Consider the following 13997-nt stretch of genomic DNA (forward strand, 5'->3'; position numbering starts at 1 on the left):
TCTTTTGTTCACTTCACCATCCATAGCAGTCTAGTTTTCCACCCTTTGATACATCCCTGAAACTTCAGCTGAGGTCACCATGTGGCCAACTATTCTAAATATACAAAGGCAAAAATGTAAACTTTCTTTTAAACCTGAATTTTTAAGCCTAGCATGTGAAGTACCTCAGATCTTGTTGTCCCCATTTACCTTATCCATTTCTCCCACTGCTACCTTTAGATGTGTTTGGATTTTTTCCTATGTTTTTAACTGCCCTATTTGCTATTTTAAACCATCTTTAGTGTGAACTGCAGTTTTTACACACATACTTTTTTTTTCTCTTTTGAATTATTTTTTAATTTATTCAGTATACCTTGAGCATATGGATTATAGACTATTTTAAAAGACAAGAATACCAGCTGGAGGTAAGAAGTAGAATGGAAAATACAAAGATAGTACTGGTCCTTAACTTTTACTCTGAATTATTGTTTTTAGTTCTTAAATACTGTGACTCTATAAAGTGTGACATGTCTGTTGCTTTTTAGGTCTTCATAGTTAAGTGGTAAGTCAGCCCAAGTAAGCAAAATTTACCGTATGCCTTAATCTACTCACTCCATTCTACTACCCAGTTATTTTCATTTTTTTCATTCAATAAATATTTATTGTGAACTGAGTTGGTGCCCTGGTATTGTGCTAGGTGATAAAAGGCTTTGATCACTTCTCTAGCTGCTTAAAATAAATCGGGAAACATGCAGATCATTAGAATATGTTACTTTTATTCTAATGGAAATATTGATAATGGATCAGTGGGGGAGCACAGAGGAAGACCTTCTGAGAAATGAAAAGATTCAGGAAAGACTTCACAGAAGAATTACTACAGGTCTGTAGTTCCTTATCCTAAACCCTTTCGGACAGGTGTATTCAGAATTTTGAATTTAGAAAAGTTCTACAGTGTTCCTACAATGTATTTTACCCTCCCAGCAGGGTCTATAACAGCACCCTAGAATCAAATACATTAATAATTCTGCAGTAAAATATATAGTCACTCTAGATAGGCTAAGTGAAAACTATAAATAGCTGTAGGTCAAGTTTCATCACCAATGAGTTTATGCAAAATTTTTGAAATTTGGGGGGGATTATAATAAGGGATTATGTACCTGTAATTGTGCCAGGTGATTTAATAACAGGGAACAGTGCTATCACCTGTTGCTACCTACTCATTCCTTATTTTCATTTTGAGAATGAATTACCTGTTTTTCCTTAAGCAAAGCAGCATCACTCTTGTTTTTTCCCCCTGTATTTTCAAGTTCCAATTGGGTCTTTCTGAGCCCTGCAATTCCTTAAAGTCCTTCATCTGAGTAAATCATTTAGTAAATCTCTTCCAATTTCTACAACCTAGCTGTTTTACTAAAATACGTGAACCTTCATATTCTATTTCACATTCTTCCAAATACATCCTATACTAGCATGAATCAAAAGAATATTCATTATCCTCATTACTTCTTTCATTTCATAATGCAGTGAACTTGACCTGAAAAGTTCACAACCTAATTTCTAGGGAATACTTTAGTGGAAGCTCAGTGTATAACTTCCTCTATTGATTTCATTTGACTTTTGAAACTTTCCCACATACCCATATGTTGCAAGTGAACTTAGTTTCTCTTCTTTAGACAAAACTTTTAAGTGTGCCTCTTTGGTTTAAGCCCTACTTGTTCATTCATATAAGCTGAAGAGTATAGATTGAAAGTTTTGTTGCTAAAAATTTCATTTAGACTTCACTCACATTGGCAGAATCTGCTAATGAGAAGCCTTTAGAATTTTTAATATTTTTAATTATCAAATTTGCAAGTTAGATCACTTGGCAGCAAAGTGAAACATTAAGTGGAGGGCAGAATATTTAGGGGCATGAATTAGAAGGTAATTGCTGCAGTTCAGACAAGAAGAAAGACAGGATTAGAGGATAAGTTAGCATACACTTGATGTTTGAGGGATGTTGAGGGATATTTGAGGGAGAAATCTGTTACTGAGTTTTGGCGTGAGTGACTCAGTGAGACATTTGTGCCTGTCCATGAAATTGAGGATAAGGAAAGAGGGGTGAAAATGGGTTAGGCATGGAGAATAATGATTACCAGCTTGACTATCTTTAAACATGTAGAACTTGAATTCCTTCTAGGATTTTTAAGTGAAAATTTCTATTAAGCAGCCAGATGGCTAATATGATTCTGTTGCTTCAAAGAAGAGTCTGAGATAAGCATTTGTAGCTCTCAGCTGGCTGATAGATAATCCCTGCTAAGATGTTAGCTGTTGAGGTTTCTAAACTATTAGCTTTTTTTTTTGGTAAGGTACTGGGGGCTGGGAATTGAACCCAGGAACTCATATGTGGGAAGCCGGAGTTCAACCACTGAGCCACATCAGCTTCCCTGAGTTGGTTTTTTCATTTGTTTCACTTGTTTTTGTTTTTTTCAGGAAGCACTGGGAACCGAACTTGGGACCTCCCGGAAGCAGGCACTCAACCACTTAGCCACATCCACTCCCCCATTAGCTATTTTTGAGGTAGAGGAGTGATCACATTAAAAAATGAATTAGGAAGACTTCAGACTTCCTTAAAAAAGAAGAGAGGCTACTAATTCATTCAAGTATGACAGTTTTTTCATGTTGAGATAGCTCGTTTTTCTTTAAAATATATATAATTTGCATATTACACATTGCTGCAATCCCCCAAAACTTGTTTATACACTTCCACCAACCTTTTATTTTGAAATTTTTCAAACCTATGGGGAAAAAAAATTGAGAGAGTAGTTTAGTAAATAAGTTTCTACTATGTTTACTTACTATGTACACATGTGCTACACCCTCTTTTTGACTGAGCCATCTGAAAAAGTTTGCAGACATCATGGATACATAATCCCAAGTACCTCAACCTACATCTTAAGAGATGCATACATTCTACATAACCACAATACCACTGATGACATATAAGAAATATATAAAATTCAGTAATATTAGTTAATAGCCTACATTTAAATTTCCCCAACTATCCAGAATTGTGGGGCTTTTTGGTTCTTGTATCTTCCTTCTTCGTCCCTCCCCCAAGCCAGATTCAATCAAGGTTCACAATGGAATCCAGTATGTAATCCTTGCATCACTTCAGTGTCTCTTATATCTGTTAGAGTCTTTTTTTCATGCCATTCTCTTTTTGAAGAGGCTAGGCCTTTGTCTTGTACATATTTCCACGCTCTCAATTTGTTTTTTCCTAATTATATTTGGGTTAAACATTTTAATAAGAACTCTTGATGGTTACCTTTGAAATAAACCCATCTCCAGTATAAACTGTCTCATAGATATTTTCATTAGTGGGTCCTGATTATATGAAATTTTACTAAATATGCCCTTTCAAACTGAAAATGTGTGGGAGTTATTGTTTTTTCTATCTATCTTTGTCAATGTGTACACAGTTTTTTATTTAAAAACAAGTTGAGTTTAAAGGAAAGCCTCTTTACAAATCCATGATTCCACTTTTCAAATATTTTGCAATATATTGCTTAAGACTACATTTTCTCCTTGTACAGTGCTAGGAGTCTTTTTTTTACTTCACTTTCATAAAAATCATACATTCAATATATGTTTTACCATTGAAGTATTCATAATCAAATGATTGTGCAGCAGGTGATCTCTAGAAAATATTGGTACTGATTAGATTCCCAATAGATACAGACTTTCAGAACAGAGAAGGTCTTGTCAGTGCAGTTGAGTGTTTTAATCTCAGTGGTAGATAAGGCCAACTCCAACAAATATGGTATAAATTGTTAGTCTTGTTCATTTCAAAGTTAATGTAATGGTAGTATGTTTCCTGATATATTTGATATTCTCATTTATTCACCAACTATTTTGTTAGTTCCACTTAATGTGATAACAAATAGTTGAGATTTTAAAATATGTCAAAAACAAAATTCCAAGGATTTAGCTGTTGTTATAATTAATATTTATATGACAACCCCTGAATTCACCTCCTATTTTTTTTATGGAGTAAGTTCTAGTTTCTCAGTCAGATTTAGGAAGAATATAAAAGAAAGTATGCTGAGGAGTAGATGCTTAATTATTAGAAAATACATTCTCTTGTCTACCTCCCATCATCTGTCAGATAGTTATGCCTTCTAAAATTACTAATAGCATATAAACCAATAGTTGAAAATAAATGCTCTGAAATATAAATTGTACCAATTCCATTGAAAACCACTCACCACAAACTTAGTCATATCATTTTGTCGTTCTTTTGGCCATCAATTAAGATACTATATTTCAGCTTTTAAATACGTACAATGTTAGTGCTTTATGTACTTTTTTGTGCCTTTTGTGTTTGTGTGGACCTTTCATTATTTGCCTTTCATTATTTATTTTGATAAGTCTTGGGATCTGTGCTATATAATATTCCAGTAAAAATTTACAAGTAGGTCAACGTTGTGCAGTTGTCTGTAGTCCAAGCCCTGGAGTCCAATCTTCTTTTATATCTTGTCTTCTCTAGTCACTGGCTGGGGGACAGGGCAATTTACTAAGCTTATTAGTCTTTATTTCCTCTTCTGAAAAATAGGAATAATAATATCTAATACGATTTTTATGAGTACTGTGTGGGTCTTAGCATAAAGTAAAAAAGTGATGTGTGAAAGCCAGTATAGTAGTAGTTTCTACTGAAAATATTGTTAGAAATTTTAGACGTTTTCACATTTCCTCATTTATGAAATAAGAGGTTCTTTCTTACACTGGTTCTTACTTGCCTGGTCATAAAAATACCTGAGACTCATTAAAATGGGTTTTCAGACTCTGTTCCTTCTAAATAACTTAAAGCTCCTTGGTGTAGCACCCTGATAATCAGTTTTACAATGGCCTATGTAAATTTTATGATCAGGCAAGTTAAGGACACCCTGGACTAGATTCTAAACTCTCTTTTAGAACTAAGATTATTTTTTTCTTGCAGTTTTCCCTTTTCTTTCACACATATTGTAGTTATTACCTTAATTAAATAATATGCACTTTATCGTAAGTACAGAGTTTGGAATGTAAATTAAAGCAAACCGTTGAGTATTAACTCCCTTTTCCCTTTTGATTTCCATTCTAGAAAGAATAAATGAGGTGTTCTACTACAATTCTTCAAAGCCAGTTGGTCTAATAATGGAACAAAATATCTTCCAACACTGTCAATACAAATGCTGTAGCCATGAAGACCAATCCATAGTTAGCATAGATCCTAGTGCCGCCCTGGGGGTATTCTAATACCCCATTGGATTTAAACAAATTCTAAAACTCCGTATTCTCAGGGTTAACATATATTTACTTTCATGCTTTTTTTTCATCCAAGGGTTTACAGCTCTTAAGATATTTATCATTGACTGAGACCTTGATTTTCAGCCATGTGGTTAGTTTAAAGGAAACTGTTAGGTGTATTACTGACATTCTGAGACTTGCTGTTGTCCTTGGGGAACGCCATCCTTGAGTGACAGATGGCAAAAAAGAGAGCTCCCAGCTAGCACCATGTGTCAGGCTCCCTTGTCCTGTATGGTCCTTTCAGTAAGAAAGACTGAGCAAGGCAAGGCACCTCTTGGTATTCAATTTGTCCACCATCTTCCTCTTTGTTGTGGAGATTGTTACCATAATGACTTTAAAAGTGCAATGTTGGGTTAACCCGTTTTTCCTCTGTCTCATGCTAATATTTAGGAACTCACTTTGAAAACTTAGGCTGTCCCCAGAATATCAGCGTAAACCACAGCCCAGGGTTTTCTTAACTATAACGTAATAATTATATCATTATGGCTTCATTCCTGTTAACTCTCCTGTCCCACAAACCTCATTCCAAGATTAAAATCTCCTAAGAGAACACTAATAAAAGGTGTTAAAAATTAGGTATTATATGGGAACTCTGTATGTTATGCATGATTTTTCTGTAAACCTACAACTTCTCTTTTAAAAAAAAAAGCTTAAAGTAGGTACAATTTCACAGGGAAAGTTATTTCTAACATGTGAACCTCTGTGTGACTAAATTGCAATCATTTAAATGTTATTTTTTTTCTATTAAAAAAAAAATCTCCTAAGATCAGTTATTTGTTCCCTATTTAATTCCCACACTTCCTGCCTTCCATTTCCTTGCTCTTGGCATTACGTCTGCCTTAGAAGATGCCCTCCCCCACCTCTCTGTCCTCCTCACATCTAAATTGGCAACTTCTTTATGAAAACTTGTCTGATTTCCACCTCCCTTTATCTAAAGAGGATCTCTCCCCTTCTTTTAGCATCCCTAATACTATCCCGTTTATCTTTTGCCTAATGTATTGGTTTATCAATCTATAGTGTCCATTACTTGCTATCTAAATAAGGCTTTCAATCATTTGTCCTCACAGTGTCTTCAGATTTCTTGTTCTAATATTACAAGTTTATTTTTATTCTATCCTCTCTATTAAGTCATTCTTTAAAATCCCATCCTTCTTTAGGCTTCATCTTTGTAGATGGAATTTTAATTGGATTACATTCTACTCTGTAGTCTCAAATATACCAAGCCTTCAGTCAACCTCTTGTGATTTGTTCCAAACCACAGGCTGTCTATCTCCTGTCTTTTTATATTGTCTATCATCCAAACAGTTTAGAAACGAGGTGGGTCCTGAAACTAGACTGACCCTTGAAAGTCAAAGAATTCCCAACTTCTCTAGTTTCTGAAATCATTGCTGGCCCTGTTTCTAAAGTGCAAAAACAGCATTTTCTGTTGTGCAAGTTATTTTTTTTGAGCTCTTAATTGCTATAAAGTATAAACTTATTAAAATTTGGTAAAACTAAAATTCTGAGGAAATAATAACCCTGTGTTTGTTTAGCTTGTATTTTTTAGCTCTTTGATATACTCAGAAGTTATCTTCATATAAAATCAAAGTCTGGGGTTAATCAAAGCAGAAAAGATTGCTGCTAAGTCAAGTCTTGGATATTATGTCTATATTTTCCTTAGGCTCTTTTCCCTAATTGTGTCTAAATTGTATTTATTTTTCCCTTTTCTTTGATTGAATCAGTTCCTTTCTTTAGACCTGCTTTTGGCTCTGTACAGAAAAGTCTCTCTCTCTAAATTTTCCTTCTGTGTGCAATAGTTGCCCTTGTGAAAATGGGAAGGAACAAAAATTTCAAAGTTAAGGAAAAAACGTAAGGGCAAGAGGAAACTACAATTATGTTATTGTCACCTAAGATTAATGGAGCTGTCAGTTTTCTAAGATTGCAATATCTCACCCCCACAAAAAAACAAAACGAAAAAAAACAACTTTAATTCCAGAAGCAGACTACTCAACTTAGGGTTTACTCTTAGTAACGCTAGCTCCCACCCTTTATTATTTGCAGGTAAGTAGTATATTTCCTTTTTCTAGGTGAAACTACCAAACTAACCATAAATTTTATAAACTAAACCTTAATTGCCAGAGTAGTTGGTAGCATTGGAGATGAAAGTTCACTCACTGAGTAAAGAGTGGAATAATACTCCACAGAATCAAGATTCTGTGTTGAAAAATTTGTGCTGAGCCCCAAAAATCTTATCTTCAAAAGAGAAAGAGGAAATGGGTGAGAATAAGATGTGAAAAGATACTGGAAATAAAAGAGAAGAGTGTAAGATAGTGGAAGCTTGAGATTTCCTGCCTTTAAAAACCCCAGCTTTGGGAGCAGGTGTGACTCAAGCAGTTAAACCTCCCGCCTTCCACATGGGAGGTTCCATGTTCAGTTCCCAGTGCCTACTGTAAAAAAAAACAGCAACAGCAGAACAAATGAAGAAACCAACACAGGGAGGCCAATGTAGCTCAGTGGTTGAGTGCCAGCTTCCCACATATGAGGCCCTAGATTTAATCCCCGGCCCCCAGTACCTCAAAAAAAAAGAACCCTAGCTCAACCACTTAACAGCTTTATGACATCAAACAAGTTTAGCTTCTCTGAGCCCCAGTTTCCTCATTCGTAAAATGGGGATAATAGCACCTCCTACACAGAGTTGATTTGAGGCCTAAATGGTATCATATATGTGGAGTACCTAATATCATGCCTCCTGCCTGTTCCTAAAGCCTCATTCATGTATGTTTACTTCTTGTTAATCTTCTATGTTTGTTTTATTATCATTCATTTCTTTCGTACATGGGAGCAGAGTTGACTTTGCATATATTCCAAACATATCTACGGAGTTTTAGGCATTATTTTCCTGTGAGAGACGTTAATTTGAAGAACTACTTGGAAAATAAGTTTAGTAAGATCTGTGCCTCTAGAGGTGAATTGTATGAGGTACTATTTGAGAGCTATAAGTATCGTTTAAATGCTATAGGCATTCTCTTTCTTTTTGTGATGAACTAAATTTTTACTTGCTATCTTCCCTGCCACCGTTCCCCAGAATACAAAGAATGAGTATATAGATAATAGTTTTCCTACCTTTAGCATTTAAAACATTGTTTTTGGTTTTGGTTTTGAATACGTTAAGAATGTAGGAATTGCTAAAGCCTAACTGGGAATGAAATCCTTAGACTGTGATACTTAAGGAAGTTGTCCTACAACTTCAATATTGTTTTTTATTAAGTTAATAGGGGTTGCCTATATTTTTAGTATTTTTACCCCTGGCTTAATTTACATGGATTCTGATAAATAATAGTATTTTAACCTAGTAACTTACAAATAGCAAGGAAATATAAATTGAGAAATTAAGTATGCTATTTATCATGTAATTTTGGTTAGTAAGCAAATGTTTATTGAGCCCCTATTGTAGGCCCGGCACTGTCCTAGGCAATAGGTAGATAGCATGAACAAGACCTTTGCATTCAAACAACTCAGTTGCTAAACTCATTTTCTTTTCTTTATGGTATTTTCCTTGGCTCCGAATATTAGAGCCCAAAAGTACATCAGGCATTATCTCTGTGCAAATGGAGAACCTCTATATTTATAGTAACAGAATTTAGCAGACATTTCCAAATAATGACAACAAACTATAGGAAAATCAACCAAATTGTAAGAATTCACTATGTTGTTAGCATCATAAATACGAGTTTAGAAAATGTAAAAATTACAAGAAATGTTCAACTGTTAATATTAATGAAGGATTCCATTATATTATCTTCAAGTTAAAATTGAGGAAATGTCTTTTCTTCTTTAGCACTATATAGTTAAAACAATTTTGTATCCTGTCATGACTAAACCTATAAATTTTCAACAGTTTCAAAAGCAACTGTATAGATGTCTGTGTCTAGGTAGTGCTGATAGAAATAATGTGCCTTCTTGCCCTACTAGAATCATAACATTTCAGATCTGGAATTCAGACCCCTTATTTCAAGGATGAGGAAATTGACTCCCAGAGAGGCTAACTGACTTGCCCAAATAAGAGCCAAAATTAGCAACTTTTATACTTAAGCAAGGGGTCAGTTTTTGTATATTAAGATCATTATATTTTAATCAGATATCACTTATTCTCAACTTTAAATGATTTAATATTGTCATTGTCAGACCTGCTGAGCATTGTCTCATTCTTTCCTAATCTGAGAAATTAACAAAAGAAAAATTATGAAGTCATAACATGAGAACTGAGTCTCTTAAAGTTATTTCTAATATGTATATCTTTTATGCTAAAATACTCAGTATTCAGTTGCTGGTCACAAATAACTTTTCCCCCACAATAGGTATTGTCTTCTGAGAACTCTGAAGCAATGTCAGACATTGAGGGAAGCTCTCATTGCTGTAGGAAAAGAGATTATATGGCACGGGCGGACAAAAGAAGAACCAGCTCATTACTGTAGCATATGTGAGGTAAAGTAACAGTCCTTACTCATAGTTATTTTATAAAACCTCTTATCTCTTCACTTTGGGTTTCTCTTTAGTTCTGTTTTTTACAAATTTGCTTATACTTTTTATCTAGTACATTTTACTGAGAATGACATTGTCTTCAATCTTGCCATTTTCTTGTTTTGTTCTTATACTAAAATTTAATCTGATACAGTATTTCACTGTGAATTAACTTCTAAAAGTACTAGTCATTCATCTAGTAGATCTTTAATAGATGATAATCATCAAGAAGTTCAGTTAAAGATTTTAAACTAGCAACAATGCAGATGTCAAGTAAACTGAATATAGTTCATTATAGTTCCTGGCAGATCAATGTTAAGTCCTCTCTAATTCAGTGCACAGTGTATTTGTCTATCTTCTCCTAGGGTCAAGGCTTGCCAAGAGGTACAGAAACAAAGATGTGGTGCCTGCTGTGAAGGAGCTTACATTTTCCTTGGGGAAAACAAATTATAACCAGCTAATTGGAGTGTATATGAAGTTGTGACGAATATGAAGTTGGATATACTAACTATTATTACGAAAACACCAAGGGGAAAAAATGACCTAATTTAATTTTCCCTTCTAGTATTAGGTTAAGAGTTCATAGGAGTATTAACATTTGAGTCCATCCTTGAAGAATGAGTATGATTTCAACAAGCAGAAAAATGGCAAGAATTGGGGAGAGAATGTCATTATGGGTTATAGGAAGAACATAGGAGTGGGGAAATAGAATGGTTTATTCAAAAAAGGGTAAGGAGTCCATTGTGGCTGGGACACAGACTATGCAAATTCTGTTTATAATTTGCTACTTAGTCTGAGGTTTTTGAAATCATTAGAAGTTTTTAAGCAAGGGACTAAGATGTGTTTCAGAGAGAAAGGTGATTGGAAAGGATGGAGATAGAAAGCTCCATGGTCTTAAGAAAAAAATCACTATCTTAAGGCCTAGACTAGAATCTAACAGTAGAAATAGTAAAGAAGAAGTGTCATTCAAAAATATTTTGAAGACAAAACAAAACACAACTCATGAAGTGGCAGAAGTGAGGGACAAGTTGAATGTTAGTAAGTTTTCTGAAACTTAAAAGAAGCCAGGAAAGAAGCCAAGAACCAAACAAGAGACAGAAAAGAAATCACTTCCTCACTGGGGTTAAAAAGAGACCTGAGACTCTGAAAAAGCCAGAGGCCAAGTTCTTTGCTACTCCTAGTAAATCTGCTAGAAAAGCTTCCCAGACCCCAAACAATGACTCAAAAAACCCAGTGTGCCCCCATCAACCTAAAATTAGCAACTCGACCAGAAGGAAACATCAGGACTACCTGAAGAGCTTTTTAAAAATACCGGTATCCTGGCTCCTGCTGCATCCTCCTCTAGGAGAGCTGTACTAAAATATTTCTAAAATCTTCCCTGGATAATTCTGATGTATGTTCTTGGATGTAGGAACCAGTAGTTTGGAGTGAAATCTATTTTTAAATTGCTCTTCTGTGTATTTGCTGATGGGAAAATAGACTGCTTCTTTGTGATTGTGCTTTTTGTTATTTGTGAGATTTGCTTCTGGATTTTTAAAAATTCATTATTCTAAAAATAGTACAATAAATACCACTGTTTCTATTAAATGCATTTTCTCTTGCATTAAATAGGTGGAGGTTTTTGATCTACTTTTTGTCACTAATGAGAGCAATTCTCGAAAGACCTACATAGTACATTGCCAAGATTGTGCACGAAAAACAAACGGAAACCTGGAAAATTTTGTGGTGCTAGAACAGTACAAAATGGAGGACCTGATGCAAGTCTATGATCAGTTTACATTAGTAAGTGATACCAACATGTGAGTACATAGTTAGCTGGGTTGTGAAGCAGCAGTATTTGCTCTGGCACCTGATAAATAGGAGGTAATGATATACTTCAGTTTTCCTTTGGCTTGTTAGATATTGCATGAGGAAATATCATTCCCCACTTCCAAGTAGTTTGTTCATATACAGTTAGCATATATCGTTTTCATTTTTTTCCCTAGGTGAGACTAACCTAAATAATGACACAGTTATATTTAAAATCTTTGTGTGTTTTTAGAACACTGTCATATCCTTTATGTCATTTATTCCTAGTTGATAAAATCTTTGTGTACATAGGTTATTAGTGCCCACTGTGGGAATAATAAAAAATGAATCAGAAAATGTGCTTTTAAATATACTTAAAGCTAATTGTATTTATTATTTAACATTTTATCCTTGCCAGAAATATTACCCTCATGGGAATTTCTGATGGAACGTAACTTCCCTGGTATATTATATAATCTTAGGAAATTCAAGTATACTTATAAAAATAGCACACAGCTTTTAATTTCAAATGGGTGATGCTTAGGGGGAAGTATAGATAGCAGATAGCTTTGTGAATAGAAACATGGAAATAATTTATGAATTGTTGATTTCCTCTAATACTTTCCTGCTCACACACCTGTGATCAAAAGCTGAATTTTGAAATTTAGTTCCTGATATTTTCGCTTGAGTGGTCTTCAAGATTGCTTGAAAAAGAAGCCAGTAACTAGTGAAATTGTAATGGATTTGTTAAAAATACTTTTCTACAAGCCTTTTTAAAAAAATCAATCTAAAGAAATGTTCAATCTAATAATGTTCCAGTTATTTTTTGGTAATTGGTGAAAAAGTACAGAAAAATGGGGGGGGGTGGAGTACACTGAGTAGGGTAGTGGTCTCAGATTCTTAGGAAAATTGGCCAGGTGGGAGACAGTAAGAGAGGTTGTGCCTTTACATGGCATAGTAGGCTGTTGAACTTAATCTTGAGAGTTGTTTCCTTTAACTTCGTAAGCATACCATACGCTGCTTTGTAGCCAGGAGCTAAAGAACACTATTAACAGTTTGTATACCAAAATAATGAACACACCTTACTTTTATTTTCAGGCTCCTCCATTACCATCCTCCTTATCTTGATATTGTTCCGTGGACATTAAATGAGACCTTTTCTGCTATTCAGGAAGTAACCCAGTTCTGCATCACTGGTTTTTGTAGCTATCTCGTAAGGCTGCTGGCTGAAAACTGTGTCTATGCAACCTTCCAAGTGCGGAGTGTCAACCGACTGGACAGGGGAGAGACCTGCTCCTATCCAGGACTCTCAGAAAGCTGATCCAGCTGTACTTCAGAAAAAAAATAATAATAATTTCCATATTTTGTATATATCTGACAAAACTGGCAAAAGCATACAGACTACTGACTTGAAGACAACCTCTTTTATATTTCTCTATTTCTGGGCTGATGAATTGGTTTTCATCTATCTTTTCCCCCTTCAGAATTTTCCTTGGAAAAAGATAATAGCCTAGCTGGTCATTTCTTTGTAAGGTAGTTAGCAATTTTAAGTCTTTCTTTGGTCAACTTTTTTTTAATGTGAAAAGTTAGGTAAGAAACTTTTTTACTGCTTTTATGTTTTTCTGTCTTGTTTTGAAACCATGATGGTTACACTTTTGGTTCCTAAATAAAATGTTAAAAATTAACAGCCAAGTCACAAAGATAATGGATTGCACATAGACTAAGGAATAAACTTCAGATTTGTGATTTTTGTTTCTAATCTTGATGTAAATTTACACTATTTATAAATACATATTTATTGCTTGAAAATATTTGTGAATGGAATGCTGTTATTTTTTCCAGATTTACCTGCCATTGAAATTTTAAGGAGTTCTGTGATTTCAAACACTACTCCTATTACATTTTCTATGTGTAAATAAAACTGCTTAGCATTGTACAGAAACTTTTATTAAAATTGTTTAATGTTTAAAGAGTTTTCTATTGTTTGAGTTTTAAAAAGACTTTATGTACAGTGCCCAGTTTTCATTTTTCAAATCTGATTATATATATTTTATATATACTTATGTATGTATATATAATATATATAGAAATCTGGATATATATGTATAAAGATTTAGAACTTAAATTTTTCTCGTTTTAAGTTTCACATCTATGGTAGATTTTTTTGAGGTGTCTACTGTAAAGTATTGCTTACAAAAGTATGATTATTTTTAAAGAAATATATATGGTATGTATCTTCAAGACCTAAAATGTCAGACTGGTTATTGTTAAGTTGCAGTTGTTGCAATGACAGACCAATAAACAATTGCTGCCAAAATGTAGTATAATAGTAGAAAAACAAATAGTGATTGAACTTAAGATTTTAGAGGGAATGTTAAATGGGCTTAACAATTCTTGTATACCACTTAGAG

At 34.2% G+C, this 13997-nt stretch overlaps 1 protein-coding gene across 11 annotated transcripts in view; it reads left to right on the top strand.

Moving 5' to 3' along the window:
• Window positions 1-13556, top strand: part of KDM6A (lysine demethylase 6A) — a 274310-nt gene extending 260754 nt beyond the window's left edge. For 8 of the 11 annotated variants that reach the window (XM_058290960.1, XM_058290966.1, XM_058290965.1 and 5 more), the window contains 3 exons: window positions 9636-9762; window positions 11410-11580; window positions 12685-13556. In XM_058290960.1, coding sequence (XP_058146943.1) covers window positions 9636-9762; window positions 11410-11580; window positions 12685-12714 — 328 coding nt within the window. In that variant the 3' untranslated portion in view covers window positions 12715-13556. The remainder of the gene's footprint in view (window positions 1-9635; window positions 9763-11409; window positions 11581-12684) is intronic. The other 3 variants (XR_011647989.1, XR_011647990.1, XR_011647991.1) reach the window with 1 other exon arrangement.
• The last annotated feature ends 441 nt before the right edge of the window (window positions 13557-13997 follow it).

Source organism: Dasypus novemcinctus, chromosome X (genome assembly GCF_030445035.2).
Source record: "Dasypus novemcinctus isolate mDasNov1 chromosome X, mDasNov1.1.hap2, whole genome shotgun sequence".
NCBI lineage: Eukaryota > Metazoa > Chordata > Mammalia > Cingulata > Dasypodidae > Dasypus > Dasypus novemcinctus.